Source organism: Trachemys scripta, chromosome 3 (genome assembly GCF_013100865.1).
Source record: "Trachemys scripta elegans isolate TJP31775 chromosome 3, CAS_Tse_1.0, whole genome shotgun sequence".
NCBI classification, from domain to species: domain Eukaryota; kingdom Metazoa; phylum Chordata; order Testudines; family Emydidae; genus Trachemys; species Trachemys scripta.
In genome coordinates, this window is record NC_048300.1 from 50,180,450 (window position 1) to 50,195,735 (window position 15,286).

At 43.1% G+C, this 15,286-nt stretch overlaps 1 protein-coding gene across 1 annotated transcript in view; it reads left to right on the top strand.

The window, feature by feature from the left end:
- The window catches only part of DNAH14 (dynein axonemal heavy chain 14), a 499,756-nt gene that overhangs the window by 277,363 nt on the left and 207,107 nt on the right, over positions 1 to 15,286 (top strand). The window contains exons 42-45 of the mRNA XM_034764559.1: positions 6,735 to 6,952; positions 7,704 to 7,956; positions 13,882 to 14,002; positions 14,837 to 15,066. Of these exons, the coding sequence (XP_034620450.1) occupies positions 6,735 to 6,952; positions 7,704 to 7,956; positions 13,882 to 14,002; positions 14,837 to 15,066 (822 nt within the window). The remainder of the gene's footprint in view (positions 1 to 6,734; positions 6,953 to 7,703; positions 7,957 to 13,881; positions 14,003 to 14,836; positions 15,067 to 15,286) is intronic.

A 15,286-nucleotide genomic window follows, 5' to 3' on the forward strand; every position in this document is an offset into this window, starting at 1 on the left:
GCTTGCAACGCCAGACAGCTACTGGTCAGTCGGGAATCAATTTGGAGTGGGGAAATCTACGGTGGGGGCTGCTGTGATCCAATTTGCCAGGGCAATGAAAGACCTGGTGATATCAAGGGTAGTGACTCTGGGCAATGTGCAGTCAATAGTGGATGGTTTAGCTGAAATGGGATTCCCAAACTGTGGCGGGGCCATAGACGGAACCCATATCCCTATCTTGTCACCGGAGCACCAAGCCACCGACTACGTAAACCGCAAGGGGTACTTTTCAATGCTGCTGCAAGCCCTGGTGGATCACAAGGGACGTTTCACCAACATCAACGTGGGATGGCCGGGAAAGGTACATGATGCTCGCGTCTTCAGGAACTCTGCTCTGTTTCGAAAGCTGGAGGAAGGGACTTTCTTCCCGGACTAGAAAGTAACCGTTGGGGATGTTGAAATGCCTATCGTGATCCTTGGGGACCCAGCCTACCCCTTAATGCCATGGCTCATGAAGCCGTACACAGGCAGCCTGGACAGGAGTCAGGACCTGTTCAACTACAGGCTGAGCAAGTGCCAAATGGTGGTGGAATGTGCATTTGGACGTTTAAAAGCGCGCTGGCGCAGCTTACTGACTCGCTCAGACCTCAGCGAAAAGAATATCCCCATTGTTATTGCTGCTTGCTGTGCGCTCCACAATATCTGTGAGAGTAAGGGGGAGACATTTATGGCGGGGTGGGAGGTTGAGGCAACTCGCCTGGCTGCTGATTACGCGCAGCCAGACACCAGGGCGGTTAGAGGAGCACAGCAGGGCGCGGTGCGCATCAGAGAAGCTTTGAAAACGAGTTTTGTGACTGGCCAGGCTACTGTGTGAAACTTCTGTTTGTTTCTCCTTGATGAACCTTCCAAACCCCCCCCCCCCCCGACCCGGTTCACTCTACTTCCCTGTAAACCAACCACCCCACCCCACCCTCCCCTCCCCAATTCGAGCACCGCTTGCAGAGGCAATAAAGTCATTGTTATTTCACATTCATGCATTCTTTATTAGTTCCTCACAGAAGTAGGGGGATAATTGCCAAGGTAGCCTAGGATGGGTGGGGGAGGAGGGATGGAAAAAGACACACTGCATTTTAAAACTTTAAGTCTTATTGAAGGCCAGCCTTCTGATGCTTGGGCGATCATCTGGGGTGGAGTGACTGGGTGGCAGGAGGCCCCCCCACCTTGTTCTTGAGTGTCTGGGTGAGGAGGCTATGGAACTTGGGGAGGAGGGCTGTTGGTTACACAGGGGCTGTAGCGGCGGTCTCTGCTCCTGCTGCCTTTCCTGCAGCTCAACCATACGCTCGAGCATATCAGTTTGATGCTCCAGCAGACGGAGCATTGACTCTTGCCGTCTGTCTGCAAGCTGACGCCACCTATCGTCTTCAGCCCGCCACTTGCTCTTTTCATCCCGCCATTCAGCCCGCCACCTCTCCTCTCGTTCATATTGTGCTTTTCTCATGTCCGACATTGACTGCCTCCACGCACTCTGCTGTGCTCTATCAGCGTGGGAGGACATCTGCAGCTCCGTGAACATATGGTCCCTCGTCCTACGTTTTCTCTTTCTAATGTTCACTAGCCTCTGCGAAGGAGAAACATTTGCAGCTGGTGGAGGAGAAGGGAGAGGTGGTTAAAAAAGACACATTTTAGAGAACAATGGGTACACTCTTTCATTACAAGGTCGCATATTTCGGCTTGCAGGCAGCCATGGTAGGCCACAGTGTTTTGGCTTTTTTAACCTTCTTAACATGCGGGAAAGGTTGCAAACAGCAGCGCATTTCCCATATCAAGGATGAATTGGGTTGTCCATTTAAAATGGGGTTTCAATGTAAAAGGAGGGGGCTGCGGTTTCCCGGTTAACATGCGGCACAAACACAAGTAAACCCCCCCCCCCACACACACACACACGATTCTCTGGGATGATCACTTCACCCCTCCCCCCCACCGCGTGGTTAACAGCGGGGAACATTTCTGGTCAGAATAGCAGGAACGGGCGCCTCTGAAGGTCCCCCTTAATAAAATCACCCCATTTCAACCAGGAGAGCTTTCTGGAGATGTCCCTGGAGGATTTCCGCTCCATCCCCATACACGTTAACAGACTTGCTTGCTTTTTTTTTGTAATGTTTACAAATATTTACAAAGTTACACTCACCAGAGGTCTCCTGTGTGCCCTGAGGGTCTTGGGTGAGTTCGGGGGTTACTGGTTCCAGGTCCAGGGTCACAAACATATCCTGGCTGTTGGGGAAACCGGTTTCTCCGCTTCCTTGCTGCTGTGAGCTACCAACAGTACCTCCATCCTCATCTTCCTCATTCCCCGAACCGTCTTCCCTGTGTGTTTCTCCAGTGAGAGAGTCATAGCACACGGTTGGGGTAGTGGTGGCTGCACCCCCTAGGATCGCATGCAGCTCCGCGTAGTAGCGGCAAGTTTGCGGCTCTGCCCCGGACCTTCCGTTTGCTTCTCTGGCTTTGTGGTAAGCTTGCCGTAGCTCCTTAATTTTCACGCGGCACTGCTGTGTGTCCCTGTTATGGCCTCGGTCCTTCATGGCCTTGGAGACCTTTTCTAATACTTTGCCATTTCTTTTACTGCTACGGAGTTCAGCTATCACTGCTTCATCTCCCCATATGGCGAGCAGATCCCGTACCTCCCGTTCGGTCCATGCTGGAGCTCTTTTGCGATCCTGGGACTCCATCACGGTTACCTGTGCTGATGAGCTCTGCGTGGTCACCTGTGCTCTCCACGCTGAGCAAACAGGAAATGAAATTCAAACATTCGCGGGTCTTTTCCTGTCTACCTGGTCAGTGCATCTGAGTTGAGAGTGCTGTCCAGAGCGGTCACAATGAAGCACTGTGGGATAGCTCCCGGAGGCCAATAACGTCGAATTCCGTCCACACTACCCCAATTCCGACCCGCAAAGGCCGTTTTATCGCTAATCCCCTCATCGGAGGTGGTGTAAAGAAACCGGTTTAAAGGACCCTTTAAGTCGAAAGAAAGGGCTTCGTCGTGTGGACGTGTCCAGGCTTAATTCGATTTAACGCTGCTAAAGTCGACCTAAACCCGTAGTGTAGACCAGGCCTAAGGAAGGTGTTTGGAGGAGGCCATGGGGAAGTAGCCCAGGGTGTTGTAGCTGTCATGCAGCTGTTACAGGAGGCACTATAGACAGCTGCAGTCCACAGGGCCCTGGGCTGGAACCCGGAGTAGAGGGCGGGCCCAGGTTCCCCCCAAACCTCCCAATTGACCTGGACTGTGGGTTCTTCCAGAGGGGAAGGTCTCTGGGCTGTTCCCCAACCCACATGGTGAATCTCTGAGGCAAGAAAATCCGCCAATAAGTGCAGGGCCCACCAAGATGGAGGAGGAACTTTGTCACAGTATACATTAAGAAATGAGTAGCTGATATGCAGAGAGAGACCTGATCCCTCACTATCAAAGCCAGCATAATAATCCATTGGGCACTACCAACACCATGTATCCAAGAAAGAATTGTTACCCTAGTAGAGGGAAAAATCTTGAGCTGACGCTTCCATGATAACCTAAATAAATTTTTCTCCAAGCCAACAAAATCCTCGCATGACAAAGACAAAAAGAGTTTGTGTATGACATCTCACAGTTCCTGTACAACACTTTTCTGAACCGTCCTCCACACTGAGTCTTAAGAAATGACTGGTAATAGTAACAGCAAAGCAGAAGTTGCAAGTTATGCAATTAGAGAACATGCCAATCAGTGCTCTGTCCAAAGAAAAAGACTCATTCATGACTAGACAGTTGCTGGAAAGGATTCATACCCATCAGTTGTTCAAAATCAAGAAGAGCTTTTGAACTCAGTGCAGATAATTGCTCATCCAGGGGTCAAAACAGGGCTCTGGTCATAATTTTACCATCTTGGTAATGAATTGCAAAGGTCCAAAACTTTATTGCATCTGTCATTTCCTGGCAATGATAATCTTTAGCCAGTTATCTCCAATGGCTTGGTTTGCCTGTGGAAATTCCTTCTGAAGACATGGAATCATGCACCAGATACAATGAAAAGGTAGGTATCATTCTCAGATTACATTGGAATGTCCCTTTGTGGGCAGATAAGTATGAACAACATGCTGAAAGCCAACTCACTTTTCACTCTAGACCTTGCATACTCACTATGGATGCAAGCCTCACAGAAGCATACTTGGAAGACAAATTTCCAAAATCTCAAAGTGTATATCTGAGTTCACTTAGACAGCTGTTTAATGGTGCATCAGAACATGTAAATAAAACGCCCCATAAACATGGCCATGTGTGATTGGAGTAATGGTCTGTAGAGTCCAGTATCATGTCTTTGACCCTGGCCAGTACCGTGGTTCCAGCAGGAGCATTGGGGGAAAAAGTGTATGTCTCATCTGAGGAAGATTTGCAAAGTAAAGACATGTCTTCACTGCTAAATAGGTGTATTTTTTACTTCAGGGTAACTTAACATGCATGAGCTATCCCAAGGTAAAACTCAATGAAGAGAAGGCATTTTAATTTTACCACAACTAGCCAAGGTCAGCAGTTTTCCCCTTGAGTTAAAACTAAAGTGGCTTGCCATCACTGTGGTTTTTACTGTGAGATACCTCATATGTTAGTTACCCAAAGATAAAATATACATCTTTTTAAGCAGTGAAGATAAGGCTTAAGTTGTCATTCCTCTGCAAGAGGCATCCTAATAATTAAAAGTCTGCTTATCCCTCCAACTCTGCCACTTCTGTGATTCACTGTTTGCTATTTCCCATTAGTGATGAATGAGGAGAGGAGTGGTGCCACAGAATGAGAAATTTCTAACTTGATAATTTTGATTATATTAGCAGCTTCTCTCCTCATTCAACCCACGTTGGTAGCCTGGTAAATGAACGGAGTACAAATTGAAGTTTTTCTCCAAAGGGAGACTTAGACATATAATTGTCTTAAGGTTGGATAATACATTATACCAAGTTGTTATCTTACTGCTAATAATCAGTTGCTGGGCCTATAATACACAGCTGTGGAAGAACTCTTCTAGCGTTCTGAGCTGTAAGGTGGAGCTTAGTCCAGGAGCTTCCATTGGGCTGCCTCCAAATTCCATAGGTGGGAGGCATTAACCCATTAGTGATGAAGGAGGTGAGAAGCTGCTAACAGAAAGAAAATGATGAAGTAAGTAATTTCTCATTTTTTCTCTCTCAGGAAAGAAAGAATAGAATGAGAGCAGAAGGAAAACAGAATCCTCAGGGCCCACATATGTACATGAAAGAATTATTAAATAAGTTATGCTTAAAAAGAAAAAAATGGTTTCCCCAATTTCTCCATAGTTAAAGCCCTGTATGTGTATAGCTTTTCTTTCACATAAATATTTAAATCTCCCATTCAATGAAAGTTCTTTCAAAGAGCCCATATTAGTTCTTGAGTTTACTAGAGAGCTGACTGACAACAGGAATGGTATAAATATTTAAAATATATCTCTGGAATAATCTAATATGGCATAAATATTCATGACAATTTTCAGAACTATGGGTGCAGTTTGGGCATTTAGTATTTATGCCACTCCTTAGGGTTGGATCATTCTGCCAATTGTTTGCTGAGCACTATTCCTCTACTTGTAAAACCTTCTAAAGACATGCCTATACAATTAAGCTTTCCAAAATGATTATTCCTCTTTCTTTGGGGAGGCTAGTGCTGCTTTAGGTCCTAGTCTCATGCTAATTGAGTACAAGGGATTTGATTGTGTGTTGTCCCAATTAGCAGTTGTTATAATCTGTATCCTTATGTTTACCCTTTTTACAAAACTATTATGGATTTTGTACAAAGTATGCCTTGTGGTGTCATGTGAAAACTCCTAATGTACTGATCATTATTGTCCTGGTAAAATATGTGTGACAACATTGTATGTAAAGTTATAAAATTCTATTGTATGACATGGCTGAGATATGTTCCAAGTTTAGAAAAGCAGGCACAGACCAGTTCCTCAGAGACAAAAAGCAAACTGACGCCTCAACCAGGTGTCAAGAAAATCAAATGGACCATCACCCAGTTAAGTGGCCATTCTTTGGCAGGAAAAAGGGTCTGAGTGAGAAATTTACAGCTGGCAATTCCCATCTCTCGAGACTTTCTGTCTCCTGATCCCCAGCTGGAGATGATTCTCAAAGAAGTGGGAAAGGATAAAAATGAGGAAGAGAGGCCTCAAATCATCTCTCCCCTCATCTCTACTCACCGCATCAACAATACCTTAAGGACAATGAAATTAACACTGAACTGGGGGGAGGGATCCTGGCTGAAAGGACTCCAGATAGTAAGATTGCTGGAGCATATGGTGAGAGAAACTTTTGCTTTGAATTCACTTAGTTTGTTGAGTTAGGTGTTAGTTGTGTTATACCATTTATTTCTTTGTAATCAATTCTGACTTTTATGCCTCATTACTTGTAATCACTTAAAAATCTATCTTTCTGTACTTAATCATTAATTAAACACGTTAAATGTTTGCAAGTTTTGGATCCAATAATCTTCTTTTACTGACAGACAGAGATGGTATGAAGCAAAGCTGAGTTTATTTCTCAAGCAATCTCAGATAATTATTGGAGTAACACGTTCCATTCTATTAACTGTATTGCATTTCTACCACATGTTGTAAGACAAGCTTTTATGACTTCTGAAGACTCTTGTCAGGCAGAAAATGCAACAGAAGAGCTTCTTTTTATATGTGTGATAGTGCGACTATAAAATGAATGCTTATTTGTAGGTAAAACTATTACTGATTGGCAGTGGATAATCTTGGATGGACCAGTAGACACAGTTTGGATAGAAAACTTAAATACTGTGCTAGATGATACCAGAACTCTGTGTCTTGCGAATAGTGAAAGAATCTACTTACCATCAGGAATCAGAATGATATTTGAAACGGACAGTCTCTCTCAGGCCAGTCCTGCTACTGTCAGTCGATGTGCAATGGTTTTTGTGGTAAGTCTGTAAGAAAAATTACAGATTATTTTCTAATAAGAATTTTTTTGCCTTATTGATTTATTTGACTTCATCTGCAAAAATGCCAACATAACAAACTGAGCGAATTAATGTTTAGTACATTGTTAAACCACCAGTTTTGTATTATCCTGTCAGTGATTTTAGAGGGAACAATACACATGCACTGAAGGCTATATATTTGTAGAGTATTATTTTAAGTAACAGCCTCAATTTTTGAGGTCACAATTTTCAGTCATAAATTTTGCACTCACAGAGCTAGATTGTGACTTTAGGCACAGCCATGAGTAAAGGGCAGTGTATAAATTGCATCACCCCAGAAGTAGCACCAGGCGGCACTATGCTCAGGGATGCAGCTGTGAATCACAAATTCCTCCCCTGCTTCCTTTTTGCTATGTAGTGGGGGAGTAATTTTGCTACTGCTGTGTATGGGCAGCAAGTCTCTGCACCCTCAATGTCAGTTTAGCTACAATAGCCAGTGAGTAGTGTGATTGGAGCTAAGTCTCTGCATGTTCCCTGTCCTTTCTGACCACTTGCTCTGGGGTGGGGGGGAGTAATGGGAATGCAATGATTATTAGTAGTTAGGGGTCTGATTCCCTGTTTGTGTCCCATCCTGCTCATTTTGAAGCCAGTGCAAAAATAATAAGCCTCCAGCTTTATAGTCTGTCTAGCACAAACACATTTCTCAAGATCTATTGTAAAGACTATACAACTCATTTGATTTAATTAACAGGACCCAAGTAATCTGGGATGGGAACCTTATGTAAAGACATGGCTGTTGAAAGCTTCCAGAATAATTACACAAAGTGGCTCGGAGTGTCTTGAAAGTTTATTTGAAAAAAGTATAAAAAAAGGACTAAATTTTTTAGATAAACACAAGAAAATGCAGCCATTTCCCGTGCAGCAGATGGGAATTGTAATGAATCTCTGCAGAATCCTTGGTGCTTTTATTGATATAATGAGCAAAAATGGACTCTTCTGTCACAGTGAGTAAATACATTTTAAAATTAATTTAAAATCATTTTTCCTTTCATAGGTGTTTGATTCTTTGATGTTGAGCATATAATGACCCATCTAATTAGTTTGTATTCAAACACTTGTTTCCTCAAGACTGGGCAAAACTAAAATGACTCAGCCACTTACATGTCTAGAGTTTAAAAAGTACTTTCCACTGTTTGCATTACTCTCTTAAACTGCTTGAAAATAACAGTTTTTCCACAAAAATACCATTTATACCACTTTTGAATCTTGTGCTTCCAGAATGAGTCATTCAGAAAAATCCCTTAGATTTTAAGCTTTTTGGCCCTCTGACATGCCTTCAGGATGGCTCTAGAGTGAGCCTATCTCCTCACCAAGACATTCTGTGTCCTGGGTGATCTAATAAAAGAGGTCATCCTCAGATCTTGGACTACAGTCAAGACTTGCCTTGCCATGTTTGGCCACATGGCCTCATTCATCCATATTACTCCATTTGCTAGGCTCCATCTCCATTGCCTACAAACCTGGCTTCAATCTATCTACTCACCAGAAAAAGACAACATCGGTGCCAAAGTAACAATTCTTACCAAGGTTCTGGCCTCTCTTACCGAAGGATAAAGCCAGAGAAAGTTTGGATGGGAATTCCTTTCCTCACAGCTACACCCAAGGTGATTAGCTTCACAGATGACTCCATTTTAGATTAGGGAGCTCATATGGGCAAGTGTCCTGCATATCAATCTGCTGGAACTAAAAGAGGTCTGTTGGGCCTGCAATGCTTTCTTTCCACTCATCCAATCCTGACATATCCAGATAATATTGGCAATATGATGACAGTCTTCTATGTCAACAAATAGGGGAACAAGATAGCTCCCTCTGCATATAGAGACAGTCAACCTGTGGAACTGTTGTATCTGAAATCACATAACTGTTTCAGCAGTATGCCTCCAAATATGCAGAACTCCCTAGCAGACGGTCTCAGGAGACATTTTTCCTCAGACCATGAATGGGCTAGATTCACAATTCCATTCTCAATGGGGGCTCCCTTCTGTTACTCTTGACAGACCACCTCAGTTATGCCTGTTCTCCCAAGCCATTAGTATTACAAGTCCTCTGGAAAATCCATTGTGACAGGGCTTGGGTCATCCTCGTCACATCCAGCTAGCTGAGGCAGTTCTGGTTCTCAGACCACCTGAGGATTTCAACCCGCCTGCCCATCAACATCCAACCATTTCCAGATCTGCTAATGCAACACAGTGGCACCATCATAGATCCCAACCCAGGGCCACAACAACTCAAGGCCTGGTATTTGGATGGGCATCGGAGGTAGAGCACTTATGTTCTAGGGTGGTTCAATCCATCCTCAACCAGAGCAGGAAGAATTCTACCACGAGATGCTATTCAGCCAAGTGGAAGTGTTTCTCCTCTTGGTCACCACACCAATTATCTCTAGAGTCCAGTGAGAACTCTGCTATTCTAAAATATCTATTCACCTTTAAGACATTGGGTGTCTCTGTCAGTTCCCCACAGGTTCATCTGTCAGTAATCAGTGCTTTTCATTCTCCTACTAAGGAACACACTATCTTCATTCATCCTGAGATGACTAGATTCTTGAAGGGATTTATTAGATCCTTTCCACCAGTGGTGAAGGACCACAACTTCATTCTTTCGATTCTCATCAAACCTCCTTTCGAATCTTTAGCCACATGCTCTATGTCCCATCTCTCGATAAAAGTTGCCAGAAGGTGACCAAGCTGGGAGCACTCATGGCAAATCCACCATAGATTGCCTTTCATAAAGAGATGATCTCTCTTCACCTACACCCGAAATTCATCCCTAAAATAATTTCAGAGTTTCAAATGAGTCAAACCATCCATTTACCAATATTTTTTTCCAGAACCATGTGCCTCTGATGAGGCAAGGAGGCTTCACTCTCTAGACGTCTGATGAGCACTAACCTTTTATCTACAGAGAACAAAAGCAACTAAAAAGACACCTAGCTTTTTTATTGCCATAGCAGAGAACTTAAGAGGTCAGAGAGACTCTAAATGGATCTTGGGTTGCAACATTGTTTGTTACCAATTAGCTCTTATTTCCTCCGCAGGGGAGGTGAGGGGCCATTCCACCAGAATGCAAGCAATCTCTATGGCATCTCTGCAAGACTTGCCATTACTGGAAATAGATATTGCAGCTATCTGGAGCTCCTTACACATCTTTACAAGACATTACGCTTTGGTGGAGTGTAGAAGGGCTCGGCCGAGGCTCATCCCTCTGCGGGGCTGTGAGGTATCCCACCGCCTCGCAATAGCTCACTATGGGCCCAAGCCCTGGGTCAGGGCTGGCCAGTAAACAACCAGTCAGGCGCTTGGACCCTTAGGCAGGAGCTGAGCCAATAGTTCAGTAGAAGCCCAGGCCCTGGGTCAGGGCGGGGCAGCAAACACACAGTCAGGAGTTCAGGCCCTTAGGCAGGGGCTGAGCCAATAGTTCAGTATGAGCCCAGGCCCTAGGTCAGGGCAGGGCAGCAAACAAACAGTCAGGAGCTCAGGCTTCTGAATGTCTGGTGCAAGAGGGGGACTGCCACCCGTGAGTGGGGTGGCAGGGGGGATGCAGGCCCACCTGCTCCACTGTGTCAGTGGGGATCCTGACCGCAACACACTGACATTGGTTCTGGCCCTGCTGCGGCGAGACCAGGGTCGGCTGCCCCCCAGGCTACTTCCGGACTCCCCCTCGTAAGGTACCTGGGTTTGGCCGGTGTCCTCGGCGGTTTCCAGCACCATCGGTTCCTCCGGGTAGCTGGCGAGGGGTAGGCTCGGCTGCTCCTCAGGGTAGCTGGCGAGGGGTAGGCTTGGCTGGCCCAGCCAGTCCTCGGGTCGGCCGCAGCCTGCTGGCGTTTCCCAACCCGGAGCTAGGCCACAGGCATCTTGCCTCTCTGGCGGCTTTCTTTCAAGTGAGCTCTGCAGCAGGGATTTTCTACTTCCTGTCCTGCGCTATGACCTCTGGGGGGCGGGCGCAGGACCCACTGGCTCCGCCCATGTTGGTGCTAGGGGAGGCTCGTCCCTCTGCGGGGCTGTGGGGTATCCCACCGCCTCGCTACATGGAGTCTTCTACTTCTAATATAACTGTAGGGACAGCAGTATTACAGTCATTACATCTGCATCTTCTTATCCACCTCCTGTTTGACCACTGCTTCCTAATTTCCCACATGTGGAATTCACATAGGGACCATCACTTGAAGAAGAAATGGAGATTACTTACCTGTTACTACGGGAGGTTCTTCGAGATATGTGGTACCTGTCTGTATTCCACTACTTGCCTTCCGTCACCCCTGCTGCAGATCATAGTTAGATTTGCAGCAGAAGAGGAACTGGAGAGGTGTTGGTCTGCACCGCCCTTTGTACTCCTGGTTCAGAGCATAAGAACAACTATGCATGTGCAGACCACCTGACATTGCTTACTAAAAATCTCTGAATTCAGGTGCATAGTGTGCATGAAAACCCATGTGTGGAATACAGATAGGGACCACACATCTCAAAGACCCTCCAGTAGTAATGGTAAGTAAGCATCCTTAATTTTGTCACTTAAGGCCTGATTCTACCACCTTTGCTCATGTTGAAAAGTATATTATTCTTGAAATAATTACACAGAAATCAGTGCAACTATTTATTTAGTGAAGTATTATTCAGAATGAGTACAGATGACAGAATTGGGACCCTATTTACACTTGCCTCTATTATAAAGTATTTTCTTTCCATACTTATGTCTAATAAGCTGTAAATATTTCACATTGTTCTTTTTTAGTTTGGTTTGAGTGAAGAGTTAAAATATAAATACTTTAAAAATTCTATTTAGATTAATATATATGAAAACATATGTTGTATTTGAAACGATGTAGACTTTTTTTGTTGTTCTTTTGTTATCTTTTTGGAAACCAGAGATTAGGTTTTTATATTATTTCAATCATTTAATAAAATTCTAACAGATATGTAATTGGTAAATAATACAAGTTTGTTGCAACATACAGTACGTTGGATATTATAGTCCCTAGGAAATACAGAGCATAATATTAGTATATTTCATAGTTTCATAGTTTTATAGAGTTTAAGGCCAGAAGGGATCATCAGATAATCTAGTCAGACCTTCTGTATGTCACAGGCCACCATATTTCACTGAGACACCCCTCTATTTGGTCTACTTTGGTCTAGATAAACTGTTGTATACCACAGTCAAAGAACAAGGTGCCACCAATGCCTGAGGTGCCTGCAGTGGCAGGGAAATGATTAGGTGAGATATGCCAAGATAATCCCAGCAGGCAAACCATGCCACATGCTACAGAGGAAGGTAGAAGAAACTCAAGGCCCTTGCCAATCTGACCTTGGAGAAAATTCCTTCCCAATCCCATATCTGGTGATCAGTATGCGCCTAAGCATTTGATGAAGACACACCAGAAAGGCATTTAGAAAGAGAATTAACTGTACCATTTCAGAACACTGCTCCACCTCATCCAGTGCCCTGTCTTCTGCTGTGGCCAATCTCTGATGACTCAGAAGAAAGTGGGCACAGAATATATCAATTGTGCACTGGGGGTGGGGGGAATTTCAGCAGATTATTTTAATGCAGAACTGCAAGTATTATGAGCACATTAAGGGCAGTGCAGGCAATCCTGTTCTCCCCATAGCCCATGAAAGAAGGGAATGAACAGGTTGACTCATAACCTTACAGATTTCAAGGCCAGAACAGACCCTCTGACCATACATCCTGAGCCCCTGCACCTACAGGTCATAGAATTTCTCCCAGAAGCTGAAATAAAGCATATATTTAAAATATATCTGTTCTCATTTTAAATGTTCCAAGTGATAGTGAATTCACCATCTTGCCTCACATGGCAAGTCTGTATGTGGAGCTGGCACAGAGCCCCGTGCTTTAGTGCATGCAGGGAGTGTGGAGTCCCCCAGTGTCCTCTCTGTAGTTCCATTGCAGTTATGCTACATTGGGGGCTATTTTTGGCCCTTACTGTCCTAAGTGAATTTTACTCATAAAGAAACCTATGTATGCTATGATTCAACTTTATTTGTCTTCAGTCCTTGTTAATCCAAATGAACTCCTATCAGTCTGAGAAAAAAATAATTACAATTATACAGCCAATTGTATGGTAAAGAAAAATCTGATACTACTTAATGCTATTCTTGTTAACTAACACCACTAAAATTAAAATGGATAAAGTTCAGCTACCATCTCTGATTTCCTAATGACCTGACTCTGCACAGTATATTGTCAATCTTCAGAATAACTCATGCCTAGCAGTCTTGATTCTGACTTATGAGCTCAGTCATCCCCCAATGTCTTAACCACCTGCTTTCCTACAGAGGAACAACCAGCTCCATAGTTACTGGTTGTAGTGCTTCCTAAGAGCAGAAGTAGTTAAGTAGATGAGCTTCTTATCACCCATTCTCCATGTCTTCTGATTCTCCATCTTATCTGTCCTTTCCACAAAGGGCACCATATTCTGTAGGAGTTACTAGTAACCTAGCAGTGCATTCAGATTTATAGGTACAGAGGAAGAACGGAAAGCTGAAAGATTTCATATGTGTAGAATGTTGTTTATGTTTTATGTGTACATCAATTAGGTAGAACATTTTTTTTCTATTCCTATGTTGGTAGAAGCAAAAAAGGACCTTTCACTGCAGTCAGTCATTTGAATTATTTTCTAGAGTAAATTATGATCAAGTCATAACAAATTATTTGGTAAAACATAGTTCCAATGTCAATCCAACATTTTCAAAACAGTTGCCTTTTGACATTCCATAAAATTTGTAATGCAAATGAGAAGTTTCAAAGTTGATTGCCTAGCAAACTAAAATTAGTACAACTGTAGTCTGTGTAATCTTATAAACTTATTTCATACATATGTCAAATGATGTCTTCTGACTTTTTTTTAGGTGTTGAACGTCAGGATGCTGTTGCAGGTACTTCAAAAGTGTCCCAAACCCATTATCTCAGCTCTCAACTGACAGTTGAAGCCAAAGCACTAATTGCAAAGGCCTCAGTAGAAAAGAAAAGGTCAGACAATGGATTTAGATTTGTTAACAATGAGCCATTATTCTTTCAAGAAAAGACAAACCCCTTGATAAACAGTGCATTACTTCAAATTGGATAATTAGGAGTTGGCAAATAACATTAGTTTTCCTTGCATCTTAAAGAACAGGCTACCACAAGGTTCTATGTTGGCCCTAACTTTGTTTAATGTCTGCATGTCAAATCTTTTCCAAACTACAACCTCAAAGTGTGTGTATACTCATGATATCTGCCTGGCTGCGCAAACTGAGATGTTGGATGAAACTAACTAGATGATTGTTTACAGTTTTCTTTAATTCAAGGATTTAGAGAACGATCTGAACTTTATACCTGAGCCCCAATAAGGACGTTCTCTTGTGCATTCCTCCAGAATAATTATTTAGTTCACAACGTATGATCGTGTTCTGTGTCCCTCAACCCATTCATGACCACCAGCCAAACTACCGTATCTTGGAATTATGTTAGACCACAGTCTCACACTGAAACAGCACCTCACAGTGTATTAGAAAAAGTGGAGTAATACTTTTAACATATCATGCCTTACTGGGGCTTTTTGAGAACCCTTGGCAGCAGTACTACAGAATTATTTACCGTCTGGTACTCAACAAGTATGTAATATGTTGAATGCCACTTGGCTATTAGTAACCATGCATGTCTTTTGAAAATGCCACCCTACCAGTCCTTATGTTTATAAACCTACTTGGTGCATATTAACAATTTATAACATATAAATTAATTACTTGCAATGAAGCAGTTGACTACAATAGTAATAGCCTGTTATAATATTACTGAACTTACTTCTTTCTTCATTGATTCCAGGGAAGATCAGAAATGGTTTTTGGAAAAGTATCCTGATAAATTGCCATCATTGTTAGAGAAACTCTATGTCTTTGCATTTACTTGGGCAGTTGGAGGAGTTTTAAGACGAGAGACTGATTATGAGGAAGAGTCTCTGATTGGCATAAATACCAAAGATGAGTCTCTTGTAACTGTAACACGTGGTTTCAGTAACTTTGTTCGTGATATATTTGAAGGAGAATCACCTATTGGTAAGTTTTGCTATATGTAGTATACTACATACCATTCATTAATTTTATGGTGTTTCTATTATAATTAGTTTGAAGGTTTTCATCTTTTAGAACCAAATCTTATAAATAAAAAATGTTCATGTTTGGACTTAAAAGCCACATATTATATATATGGTTTTGTATACTTTCTAAAATGTTTAGTACTAAAAAACTAAAGAAGATCAAACTAGCTGAATAATTC